Source organism: Salvelinus alpinus, chromosome 37 (genome assembly GCF_045679555.1).
Source record: "Salvelinus alpinus chromosome 37, SLU_Salpinus.1, whole genome shotgun sequence".
NCBI lineage: Eukaryota > Metazoa > Chordata > Actinopteri > Salmoniformes > Salmonidae > Salvelinus > Salvelinus alpinus.
The window spans coordinates 16587580-16601007 of record NC_092122.1 but is presented as its reverse complement, the minus strand read 5'-3'; the positions used below and the strand labels follow the sequence as shown (position 1 = coordinate 16601007).

Genomic DNA, 13428 nt, shown 5'->3' with positions numbered 1-13428 from the left:
CGTGCACAGCGCTATCTGCGCGATGTTGGCTAGCGCACCAGGGATAAAATACAAATAAATCAGATAACAATTAAAACAAAAATATATATTTTGTGTTAATAAACATATGTAAGACAGTTATATTGCAAATTATATTTTCCATATTATAGTAGAACACACTCAGCACCATGAAAATGACTTCGAGACAGAAATCATGGTTTAGTGACATATCGAGTCAAAATATATATTTTTCTTTAACTTTAAATGTCATAATACAAATTAAAGTATTATAGCTGTTTAGGGAATTACTTAAAATATGAACTAAATATTATAAATAATTTACAGGAACTGTCCCTCAATGTCATGTCACTGGTGTTACCCTAAATTTAAAAAAACACCACTTTGAAAAAAATGACATCCTTGCCAACTTCCTGGGTCAAAGGTTCGTTGGAGGCGGGGCTGTTTTAAAGAGCACATGGTGCAAAGCTTTAAAATAAAGTTTGAATATTTTTTTTATTTTTTTTAAACCTTCACTGGTGTTATACTGGTGTTATAGTATGGGGAAAGGATTACAATAATTGATCACATTATTAAGTTATTTATTTACAATTTAATACGTGTGGTTTGAGCTACTGTGGCCCCCATTTAAGATATGCCATCTTGTCAGCAGATTTGTCACTGGTGTTACGTCCCTGGTGTTACTGTTCCTGCTGGTAACACCAGTGACAATCAATCACACTGCTAACTATTTATATCAACGTAAGGTTTTATACTGTTTCAATATTGTAATTTGTATGGCTTTCCTTTTGATAGATACAGCAAATAAAAAAGTAAGTGCTGCTGAAAAGCAAAGGCTCTACAGAGAGAGCAGGGATGCTGCCCAGACCGCAGAAATGCTGCCCAGACCATAGAGATGCCGCCCAGACCACAGAGATGCACCCATAAAAAAACTGACTTATTTAAAGGATTTAGAGAGTCAAAAAAGAAAGAGAGTGAATGATCTCACAGAAAGAGGAACAAGACAGTAGCGAAAGCAATGTCGGGTCAGTCAGAAAAACAGAGAGATGTTGAGAGCAGGAGAGAGAGACCACTTCTTTTGCAGGGAAAACCCCTTTTGGGTGGTGACACCGCGGGAGAGAAACTGAGAAACTTGCTAGTGCAAGACTCCTGAGAACTTGCAGGTTACGATGGATAAAATGCACAAACTTGGTCTTTCACAGTCCAGCAACCTGGAGGAGATTGCAGATAGCAGTTTGCAACAATTCAAAGGCATGTGTAACAGTTTAACTTTAGTCCGTCCCCTCGCCCCGGGCGCGAACCAGGGACCCTCTGCACACATCAACAACAGTCACCCACGAAGCATCGTTACCCATCGCTCCACAAAGGCCGTGGCCCTTGCAGAGCAAGGGGAACCACTACTTCAAGGTCTCAAAGCGAATGACGTCACCGATTGAAACGCTATTAGCGCGCACCACCGCTAACTAGCTAGCCATTTCACATCGGTTACACATGCACCTATGACGAATGCCAAGAATGTGAACACTCCGCTGCACCGCCGGCTAGACAGCAAATCCAACGAAGAGGTGGAGTGGGGGGGGTTCACTAAAGTGGACAGCTGACCTCGGTCCGCCACAGGAAAGACATAAAGGATGCAATGTCTTTCGATAAGGAGGTAAGGGACTCTGGCACTCAAATACATTATGTCAGTGAGGAAGCAGTGAAATGTAAGGCACAGAAGATTTATGGGGTAACCATAAAAGGAACCATGCAAATGCACCAGGTTCTGAGTAATCACGCCTGGCATCCTAAAATACAGAGACAGAAGTTGTCTCTGCCAAGCAGTGCAAAGCATGTGGGATTTCCCATGTCATGGACTCCAAGAAATCACTCTCCCGACAGTGGTGTCTGGACAAGACAGAGCACAACAGAGCAAATGAAAAACAAGAGAAAAGTAGCTTAATCACTGTGAAGAAGGATATAGCCATAACCGAGGAAGAGCTGGTTACCCAGTTCCAGTATAGGCTCTTTAAATTTAGGAAACATCTGTTCAACAGCCGATGGCAGTACCACAGCTACCGGACCTTGAGAGAGAACCTAACCAATAACTGCCTGATCCATATAGATTTGAGTGAAAACTTCACAAGCAGGTGACGCTCCACACTGATGTCTTCTATGTGGCAGATGAGTCACCCATTTCCTTCTGCACCATCTCATCCAGCAGAAGGCATGACCGTGCAGCCATATGGGCTCACCTGGACCCCATCCTGGACATGATTAAACAGCAGTAGCCTACCGTGCAACACTTCTTCAGTAATGGCCATGCCACCCAATATAAACAGAAGGGCAACTTCTATATGGTTGGCACTGAACCTTTCAAGAAGGGTTTCCAGGGGAGTACGTGGAACTTTTTTGAGGCCAGTCACAGAAAGGGTGCTCCAGATGGAGTGGGGGGTTCACTAAAGAAGACAGCTGACCTCTTGGTCCAACACAGGAAAGACAAAGGATGCAATGTCTTTCGATCAGGAGGTAAGGGACTCCGGCACTCAAATCAAATTCAGATTTGATATGAAATTTGATTTGATATGAAATACAGTTGCATTATGTCAGTGAGGAAGAAGTGGAAAGTAAGGCACATAATATTTATGGAGTAACCATAAAAGGAACCATACCAATGCACCAGGTTCTGAGTATCACGCCTGGTATCCTAAAATACAGAGACATAAGTTGTCAACCAGCGCAAAGCGTGTGGGATTGCCTATGTTATGGACTCCAAGACATCACTCTCCCGACAGTGCCGGCTAATGGCCATGGTCTTTCACCTTCACATCAAACAGATGTCATCGACCCGGATACCTCAGCTCCACTTTGTCCAGATGTCGTCGAGGCTCACCACACTGGACAGTGGTGCATTGTGAACCACGATGAACCACCATACCCTGGCGTTATACTGGAGGTCAAAGAACATAACGTCAAAGGAATGAATGTCACAGGAATGAAGTCAACAAGTTCTTCTGGCCAAATCCAAGAGATGATACCAACTGGTATAAGGATGACCACATTGTGTGTCTGATGCCAAAGCCACTGCCAGTGAACAAAAGATCAGCTCAGATTGGCCACAGTATCTGGAAGTACTTGGAGGAGCACCTGAATGTGTGAAAGTGGCAGATGTGAACTGGCTCCCAGAGAAGAAAGCGTCAGTGGTTAGAAAGCAAGGGAGACTGGCTCGGAGATGCTAACAGATGGACATGACACTCAGGCAAAGACAAACATATGGACAAACTTTTCTAAAGACAAACACATCTCAAGTAAAAGTGATGTTAGAATGTGAAATAATTAGTACAGGAAAAGTTATTACAGGAAATAGGTCTGTTCCATGAACATGTTTTACTGCATACAATAGGTTTATATCAGTGCTTTTGGGAAGTCTTAGTTTACGTTCAATGTTGTGTTTAATAATCGTATGTCATTGGTTTCACATAGTGTCACTGGTGTTAGTGCATGGACACTGGACACAAGAGTGAAAGCACCGCCAGCATTCAAAAGTGACCAAAACATCAGCCAGGAAGCATAGGAACTGAGAAGTGGTCTGTGGTCACCACCTGCAGAACCACTCCTTTATTGGGGGTGTCTTGCTAATTGCCTATAATTTCCACCTTTTGTCTATTCCATTTGCACAACAGCATGTGAAATGTATTGTCAATCAGTGTTGCTTCCTAAGTGGACAGTTTGATTTCACAGAAGTGTGATTGACTTGGAGTTACATTGTGTTGTTTAAGTGTTCCCTTTATTTTTTTGAGCAGTGTATATATATATATATATGTTTGCTCTTCAAAATCCACCATATAGCCTACATGATAAGATTATTATTATGGACAAAAGAGCGAGATTATTTTTACTTGTCAGACGGAAGCCAAAAATCGATCATCATGTCACAAGAATAAATCCCTCGATATTTACTGGAAAGGAGCATCAAAGTCGTCACCTTGCACTTTCACCACCTTGTGAAGTTAATCAAAATGTATTCAATCTGTAACCTGATTTCTTTCCCGATGAGCCCTAATGGGAGGACCATACATGTCGTCGTGTGACTCCAAGTTTACTTCGATATGGTTATTAAGTCTATCAATATTTTCGCATAAAAGCGTTTCCACTGACATTTTCGCATAATTCATTTTACCAACACAAAAAGATCCCATCTTGTCCAGTGTATTTTTTTGCCGACATTTGCAAAGTTGACCGTAAAATGTTGTTTCCATCAGGCTTGTCATGGTATGTTTTATCCGACATGTACTTTACTCGCATAAAAAGGTTGGATGGAAACCTGGTGCGTGTCATAAGTGAAAAACGGCGGATGCACAACCAAATTTCACCTGGTATTCTACAATTTTTCCTGGATGAGACCCCAACCTAAGCGACCGTTTATGTCGCTTATAGCTGGAAAAGGCCCTGACTGCCAAAGTTCTGTGGATTGTCATGTTAACTGTGTTCAAATCTTTTATATGAAATGGTGGGTTTAAAAAAAATAAACCTGAGTGTTGACAAAGGCTCGCCCTACTGGTGAAAATAGTGAAGCACATTTTCAGTTTAACATTCGACTGCTTGTGTGAAACATTGGCAAGTGGGTCTTCATGACCATAACAAAATATGTCTGTCCTGTGAAACTGAAAAATGATGATGCCCCTTTTAGTGTTAACAGCTGTTTGAAAAGAACCTGAAATTTCAGTCTGTTTTGGTGGAATGGAGTGTTGGCCTGCCTGCTAATTACAGCTACCTTTCAGTTTTCCCCTCCCCACACAGACCTCTTCCCAGACAGTCCTAGTTAAATTCTTGATTGAGAAATTACTCTTTGCCAATAAGCTATTTATGTATATTTTCTTAAATAATGTTTTAAACAACCACAGTAAAGTACTTAATAGTTACCCAGAAATTATTTGATATTGAGAAAAACAGCTGTATTGGACCTTTAAAAAATAGAAATTCTGATGTTAAAATTGATGGATGAGGTCAATAACTTTTCCATGATTGACCACAAACATACACACATAGCCAGACATGAAGCAGCTCATTTATTTCATTGCTCTCTGGTTATTTCGCACAATGTTTACGCAGCACATTTAACAAGTAAGGGACATGGCCGTTTTCACCTGATCTGCCAGACCCATACTGTACGCTACAAATTCACTGCTTATTGGACAACTCATCTCCAACTCTCAACCAATGAAGTCCCTGATACAATTACACTCAAAAAGACATATCCAGTCTACAAGCTTTGACCTGTGACGACTAAGGACGCATTCTGATATTTTTTCCACTAATTGGTCTTTTGACCAATCAGATCTTTTCCAGAGCTGATCTGATTGGTCAAAAAACCAACTAGTGGAAAAATATCAGAATTGGGCTGCATGTGTGATGCAGCCTAGACAGTCATAAAGGCAATGCACTATTACCTAGGCTTTCTCCAGAATGATCATAATATAATATTTATAAAATAAAACAAAATGAGAAACAATGACAATACTTTTTAACTAAGAAGTAATTAGGAGGTCCCCGGTGGAGACATTCATCATACCAGCTGGCTCCACGAGAGGGTGCTCTGCTCTGTACTACCCATAGCACCATGTCCATCTCACCAGAGAACAGGTGCTAACCTTACTGCTCCAGCTACTCTGGGCATCTATTTCATAGTAGTTCCCAAGCCACAAGATCTACTTGAAATAACGGTCTTCTCACACTACAGTTTCCGATTGGATTATTTCTAAACAAAATATGAAATCTATAGAAAAATCTTCATTCAAGGTAAGAGATATCAAAAGTCGGGCTCCAGTCTGTCAGCCGGGAGGCTGTTACACCTGGTAGAAATTGCACTTAAGCAGATGGGCTGAGATCGTTTCCCCCTCAGCAGATGTCAGGGTTCATTTCTTGCGAGCGTGTTTGTATTTGTCCACGTAGGCCTTCACCAAGTTTGCCACTTTCCCAGAGTTCACCTCTCCACTCTTGCTGTGGCAGACCTGAAATATAAAATGCCCTCAGCAAATCAAAAATTCTAAACAGACTGTTTTGATTTGTTGGACACCCTATGAGTTCTGCTAGGTTATTTATCTTATTTTTAATACTTCTAAAAGCTAAGAATTTTTGATACTCCTAAAAGTGAAGTCTTTTTTATACTACTAAAATCTAAGTGTACTCCTAAAAGCTACGTATTTATAATACTACTAAAAGCTAAGTGTACTCCTGAAAGCTAAGCAGTTTTTGTACTCCTGAAAGCTAAATTCAAATACCAATGTCAAAATGTTACTGGAGGTTTTTAACCACTCACTTTTTCAACTGCTTTGCGTACAATCTCTTTGTACTCGTCCTTGGTGATGTCCTTGTTTTGGTAGTAGGGTTTCATGGCTGCTTTCACTTCATTGACGGCTCTCTCATGGATCTGTTGTTTCTAAAGCAGATATCAAGTTAAGAAATCTAGTTCTAATCTAATAAAAGGATCATTAATTATCTGGGTCAGAATGCAAACACAAATCATTCACTAGCAAAGTAGCTCCCCACAGTATATACAAAACAGAAAGTATAGGAAGCCACTTGAGAATATTGAGAACAATGCCTGGTGCTGTTGTTGTTATTAGTGGCGGTGACATTACCTTTTCTTTCTTGGAGCTGTCTGGGGGGGCGGCCCTGCTGTGCTGGGTGGTGGAGGATGGCATGGCCATGCTGTGGGCCTGGGCTGTGGTGGCGCCACCTACTTTGGTCATGGTGGGCATGAAGGGGGCTTTGCCATGGCCTGCCATGCTGCTCATCATCTGGGAAAGAGACATGGAGGTATTCAGGGGGACAATTCCCTCCAACCGGGACACACTACTATGCAAATACAACACACTTCTGAAAGTGTATTTCCGGGATAATTCAATCAACTGTAGATAGTGCTAAGTATGAGAGAAGTGAAAATACTCAAACATTGATTGGGTCCAGGAGATTATATTTTGACAAAGGATACAAAATACTCCTGTCCTTACCTGTGTTGTGCGGCTATCTGCCTGTATGGCTGTCATGCTGCCCTGCTGCATGGGAGGTGGTGGTGGAGGTGGTGGCGGGAGGCCCTGGGCAGCTGTCACAGGGACCTGCAGGAGAGGCACTGAGGAGTGGAGGTGCATGGGGACCTGAGGAGGCATCCCGAAGGGGGGTGGTTGCAGGCTGACAGGTGGGCCTCGGGGGCCCATTGGGTAATGCAGGACGTTCAGTTGGGGTGGCATGATGTTCAGGGCGGGTGGAGCTTCTCCTTGGGCATTGGTCTCACTCTGAGCTGGGTCTGAATAGATAAAAACAAATATCAAGAATAATATTAGATTACCTAATGTACATCATTAAGCTTTACACTGGTGGCAGAAGTGGGATCCACATCAACTGCGCAACAGACATCAGCAATACCATTTCGATATGCACAGCGAAACTAGTAACAGTAATGAGTGCATACACTCCATGGCACACAATCTAAGGGTTCTGACCTGCTGTTGACGTCTCCTCCTGCCTGCTCCAGCTGCCAGAGCCTGCACCTCCCCCTCGATCTCTCCTGGAGTAATAGTTCTGCACGTCTGCCGGGAGTGTCCTCCGCACAGCCCAGCTGGAAGCTGATGACCAGCCGGAGCGGTCCATCATCGATTCGCCCATCTCAGGCTCCTTCCTGCGGCCGCCATGGTTCTCGTTGAATCGGCTATATGCATCGCTCCCTGAATTGTTTGAGGTCCCTGAGAATGTGTTTCTGGGCTGCCAGCGGTTTTCTGCCTGCTCCCCCTGTTGGTTGGAGATTCCGTAGGCGCCCCGGCCTCGTCCTGTGCCTCGCCCACGATCTCCGCCCCTGCTTTTATCTTCCCAGCGAGGGCCACTTGTCACCCTGGCCTCTGTGTCAGCACGCGCCTTCTCCATAACCCAGTCAGGATTTTCCCTGCTGGGGGAAACATCTGCAAAGCCGCCGTTTTCAGAGCGGCCCGCGTCTCTGGCCGGCCTCTCTGGGAAATTCCTTCGAGAGGAGTCGATACCCGGCCCAGCCCTCCATCCATCTCCAGTCCAGCAATTCCTCTTCCGTGGTGACTGTCCCCCTGAGTCCGGGCGCTCCGGGGACGCCCCTCTTCGGTAGGACCTGTTTCTGGACCTGGAACTAGATCTGGAACGACTCTTAGAGCGCTTCCTGTTTTTCCTCTCACGGCTACGGTCACGGCTACGGCCCTTCCTGGGGGTATCCCTCTCAGCGTCCCGTTCCCTGCTGCGGCTGGAGGGGGGGCTGCCCGAGGCCTGGCGCTCCTTGTTGCGCTCCCGAGATCTGGACCGCGACCTCCTCGACGAATCCTGCTTCGACTCTCTCTTGGGAGACCAAGTGGTGGCAGCAGAGTGGAAGCGCGACTTGCGCTGCCTGCCATTCTTCCTTTCCTCTACCTTTTCCTCTCCGACCGAGCTCTCCCGCTCCTGCCTGCTACCATTCCTCTTGTCTTCCGGGGCCTGGCTTGTGGACTCGTGAGCTATACTTTCAGTCTCTTTTGGTGGATCAGAGGCCAGGTTGGTGTTGCTCTCACTGCTGGGTGAATCACAGTCTATCGGTATTGCTTCTGTGCCATCCTCAGACAGACCGTCCTCTTTGCTGCCGGCTGCTGGTTTTTCATTTTTGACATCCTTTGGATCATGCCTGTCCTCCTCGGACACTTTTGCTTCTGAGGCGCCTTGAACTATCTGGGACGCATTCCCATCTGGAGAGTCACAACGAGTAGAGCCAGAGCAAGATTCAGGCTCTGCAGTGGGGCAGGGAGAGGCCTCTGCTTTCTCCTCCTCCACTGAGGCTTCATCATCTGATTTCACTTCTGTTGGATCGGCAGTGGCTTCCACAGCGTCAGCATCTTCCTCCCCAAGTTGTCCTGACTGTCCAGACTGGGGGCTCTCCAATGGTCTCTCTGGTGACTTGGAAGAGGTGGGTGAGTTGCTTTTCTCTGGGTCTTCTATTTGGTCCGGGTGTTTCTCCCATGCACCGTGGTCCCTGTCGGGGGAGAGCCCAGGGGTATTCAGCTCTACATCTGACGACGGTGATTTCTGGTCCTCTTTCTCACCATCCTCCTTCCCACAATTCTCTTCCTCAGAAAGATCATCATCTTCGCATGGCTGGTCCTCAGTGTCCTTCAAGGCATCACAAGCAGAAGGTTCGGGACGGCCTTCCTCCTCGGTAGGGCTGGAGCTGCGCTGCACAGCCTGTGGGCTCACTGCAGTGTCTGAGAGCTGCTCCCTTTCCTCTACCTCTGTCCTCTGCTGTTCTAATTCCTCCTCCTCTTTGGCTTCCTCTTCTTCCTCACTTCCTGTTGGGCTACTGAGGACGACTTTGGAGGCCTTTTTTCTAGCTGGGGCTTTCCTCTTGGCGCTGGGCTTTCGCTGAGCTGCCCGTTTGCCTTTCCTCTTACCAGCGGCTGCGGTGCTTTTGCCCGCTTTTGTGGGTGGGTTTGTGGAAGTGTCGGAATCTGAAGAATGGGACTGCGAAGATGCAGGGTCTTGTGTAGGAGCTTGTTCCTCAGCCCTGCTGTGGCGGCCAGAGCGCCTAGTCGTCAGGGCCTCGGTCTGTTTGGAGGGGCCTTTGGAGCCAGATCCACAGGTGCCCTTCTTCTCCTCTCCTTTGGGGCAGGTGACTGCGCAAACTCTTCCCTGAAAGACTATTATGAGACATAATCATGAATTTTAGAAGTATTGTGAGAAACTTAACAATGGTCTTATGTAGCATAAAATTAGGCATAACCTATGGATTAAAAGTTTGGGTTTTGGTGCCTTCACAAAACAGTACCCTTGTGCCCTGATGCCAGGGTACTGCACAACCCACACGCATGATGGAAATTATTCAGAAAAAGTAGCTTACTGCCACAATGTAGCTTAGTGTAGCAAAGCAGCTTACAGTCACCTTGCGTGATCTCATTCACACTCCGTGATTCAAGCTAACATTTATACTGGGTTTTGGGAGGGGGGGAAAAATGCAAGAGGTTTCCTTTGAACAGACTCACTAAATGGTTGATAAGCATTTCAAAGCAGGACTCACCAAAATGCCCCGAGCCGAGAGGTGAAGCAGTAGTAGAGAACGGTGAGAGGGGTCTCAGAGGAAAGGGGCTGCTACTCCACTCAGAGGGATGGAACAACTGCCTGGGAAGGAAATATCAGATCAGAGCTCCACAAATTACACTGAGCAATTTCATTCATACTGTCAAAAACACACTTAAAATCACTGTTTCTATTGAAAAACTATCCCCTTGCACAGGGTATTTAATTCAGCCTACAACCTCTATAATATATACACACACTCCATCTACATACATTAATTGTGTGTGGACCAACTCACCTCGAGTTGCCACTGGCAGGAACGGGTACAGCAACAGGCAGAAATGGGCAGTCCTGTGTTTTGCGGCTACACTGTTTACAGTCATCCTCAGACGGCTCCTCCTCGGGCACCCAAAGGGGTTCTGCACTGCAGAGTAGACAAAGGACACAATATACACACAGAAAAAGGACATCTTTCACTCGTTGTCTTTTTTTAAGTCAAAAACATTAACTTGAGAAAGAGTTCATCTATTTCAACTTTGTTAGGACAATGATGATTAGAACAGGGTTTCCAACAAATTGTGAAGTACCATAAGAAGTAGTTACTGTGTCTCTGCTCGGTGAGCTGCAAAACAAAATGTTAACGAAGTGGCCTACTCACATGCACTGTGTCATAGTCCCTATTGCTCTGCCTGTCTGGGCCGCAGACCAAGAGCACAGAGGTTCTCTCACCTGGAAAAGAGAGAAAACCGTTCAAAAGGAGGCTTGGCTGTTGCAAATACCAGACAAGCGCCCAGTGGGAACAAATGGGCCTATGAGGACAGGGGACCACGTTGATACTACTTATTCTATGTCAGAGTATTATCGAAAACTCTTGGCTGAGCAAATACGAACATGGGAAAGGCTAGATCTGCTGAACATATTTCTAACCAACAATCTAAAATCAAATGTTATGTCAAATGTGCCGAATACAACTGGTGGTGTAGATTTTACAGTGAAATGCTTGCTTACTAGGCCTTCCTAACAATGCAGAGTTTAAACAAAGTAGTAACACAAGAGGAATACAATAAAATACACAAGGAGATATATACAGGGGAGTACCAGTACCATATCAATGTACCAGTATTTGAGGTAGATATGTACATGAAGGCAGGGTAGTGACTAGGCATCAGGATAGATAACAATAAGAGTCAAATAAATAAGAGTAGCAGCAGCAAATTATGTGTAAGTGTGTGAGTAGGCGTGTGTAATGTCTATGTACAGTGCATTCAGAAAGTATTCAGACCCCTCGACTTTCACCACATTTTGTTACATTACAGCCTTATTCTAAAATTGAAATCGTTTCACACACACACACACACACACACACACACACACACACACACACACACACACACACACACACACACACACACACACACACACACACACACACACACACACACACACACACACACACACACACACACACACACATACATACATACATAATGACGAAGCAAAAACGGGTTTAGACATTACTGCAAATGTATTAAATATAACTGAAATATATTCACATTAGTATTCAGACCCTTTACGTAGGAATTTGTTGAAGCACCTTTGGCAGCGATTACAGCCTTGAGTCTTATTGGGTATTACGCCACAAGCTTGGCAGACCTGTATTTGGGGAGTTTCTGCCATTCTGCTCTGCAGAACCTCTCAAGCTCTCAGGTTGGATGGGGAGCGTTGCTGCACAGCTATTTTCAGGTCTCTCCAGAGATGTTGGATCGGGTTCAAGTCCGGGCTCTGGCTGGGCCACTCAAGGACATTCAGAGACTTGTCCCGAATACACTCCTGCGTTGTCTTGGCTGTATGCTTAGGGTCGTTGTCCTGTTCGAAGCTGAACCTTTGCCACAGTCTGAGGGCCTGAGCAGGTTTTCATCAAGGATCTCTCTGTACTTTGTTGTGTTCATCTTTCCCTCCATCCTGACTAGTCTCCCAGTCCCTGCCGCTGAAAAACATCCCCACAGCATGATGCTGCCACCACCATGCTTCACCGTAAGGATGGTGCCAGGTTTCCTCTAGACGTGACGCTTGGCATTCAGGGCAAGTGTTCAATCTTGATCAGACCAGAGAATCTTGTTTCTCATGGGCTGAGTCCTTTAGGTGCCTTTTGGCAAACTCCAAGCAGGCTGTCATGTGCCTTTTAAAGAGTAGTGGCTTCTGTTTGGCCACTCTACCATAAAGGCCTGATTGGTGGAGTGCTGCAGAGATGGTTGTCCTTCTGGAAGGTTCTCCCATCTCCACAGAGGAACTCTAGAACTCTGTTAGAGTGACCATTGGGTTCTTGTCACCCCCCTGACTAAGGCCCTTCTCCCCCGATTTCTCAGTTTGGCCAGGCGGCCAGCTCTAGGAAGAGTCTTAGTGGCTCCAAACTTTTTCCATTTAAGAATGATGGAGGCCATTGTGTTCTTGGGAACCTTCAATGCTGCAGAAATGTGTTGGTACCCTTCCCCAGATCTGTGCCTCGACACAATCCTGTCTCGGAGCTCTACGGACAATTCCTTCGACCTCATGGCGTGGTTTTTTCTCTGACATGCACTGTCAACTGTGGAACCTTATCTAGACAGGTGTGTGCCTTTCCAAATCATGTCCAATCAATTTAATTCACCACAGGTGGACTCCAATCAAGTTGTAGAAACAAGATGCACCTGAGCTCAATTTCGAGTCTCATAGCAAAGTGTCTTAATACTTATGTAAATAAGGTATTTTCATACACACATACATATATATACATACACACACACAAATGTCTAAACCTGTTTACGCTTTGTCATTATGGGGTATTGTATGTAGATTGAGGAAAACAATTTATTTAGTCCATTTTAGAATAAGGCTGGAACGTAACAAAATGTGAAAAAAGTCAAGGGGTCTAAATACTTAAAGAATTCACTGTATGTGTGTTTGTGTTGGTATGCGTGTCTACGTATGTAGTGTGAAACTTTTGTTTCTTAGTTGCATCGCATGCATTACATATCTGGACAGTTGGACTCTAAACCGATATAATCTTGCAAGAACCGTACATATTATTTATTATGAAATAGATGCCCCTGCAAGGGGTCTGAAATTACTAACCTTCTTCTTGCTCAACACAGAGGGTTCATCATCACTGCCTGGGGAAAACAATTTACCATGAATAAAATACTAACAAATGAAGGAAAGAGGATTTATGCGAGAAGAATAAGCACATACATTTCCGAATAAGGCCTTTGGCTTTGGCTTCTGATGTCCTCTCCGTCTTCGTTCTCCTCCATCTTCCTCCTTGTTTCCTTAAAAAAAAAAAAAAAAAGGAGGCATGCATTGAAACGCGTGGCTTTATCGTGAATTTCTTTTGCAAAGAAACTTCACATTAACAGACTT

The 13428-nt window shown here is 44.9% G+C and overlaps 1 protein-coding gene across 2 annotated transcripts in view; it reads right to left on the bottom strand.

The window, feature by feature from the left end:
- Nucleotides 1-5032: 5032 nt before the first annotated feature.
- LOC139565629 (protein SCAF11-like) overlaps nucleotides 5033-13428 on the bottom strand; it is a 28393-nt gene continuing 19997 nt past the window's right edge. The window contains exons 6-15 of one of the 2 annotated variants that reach the window (XM_071386082.1): nucleotides 13261-13337; nucleotides 13144-13181; nucleotides 10691-10761; nucleotides 10331-10456; nucleotides 10034-10134; nucleotides 7479-9656; nucleotides 6990-7282; nucleotides 6618-6776; nucleotides 6296-6415; nucleotides 5033-5987 (exon numbers count right to left, since the gene is read on the bottom strand). In XM_071386082.1, the coding sequence (XP_071242183.1) occupies nucleotides 5892-5987; nucleotides 6296-6415; nucleotides 6618-6776; nucleotides 6990-7282; nucleotides 7479-9656; nucleotides 10034-10134; nucleotides 10331-10456; nucleotides 10691-10761; nucleotides 13144-13181; nucleotides 13261-13337 (3259 nt within the window). In that variant the 3' untranslated portion in view covers nucleotides 5033-5891. The remainder of the gene's footprint in view (nucleotides 5988-6295; nucleotides 6416-6617; nucleotides 6777-6989; nucleotides 7283-7478; nucleotides 9657-10033; nucleotides 10135-10330; nucleotides 10457-10690; nucleotides 10762-13143; nucleotides 13182-13260; nucleotides 13338-13428) is intronic. The other variant, XM_071386083.1, reaches the window with a different exon arrangement.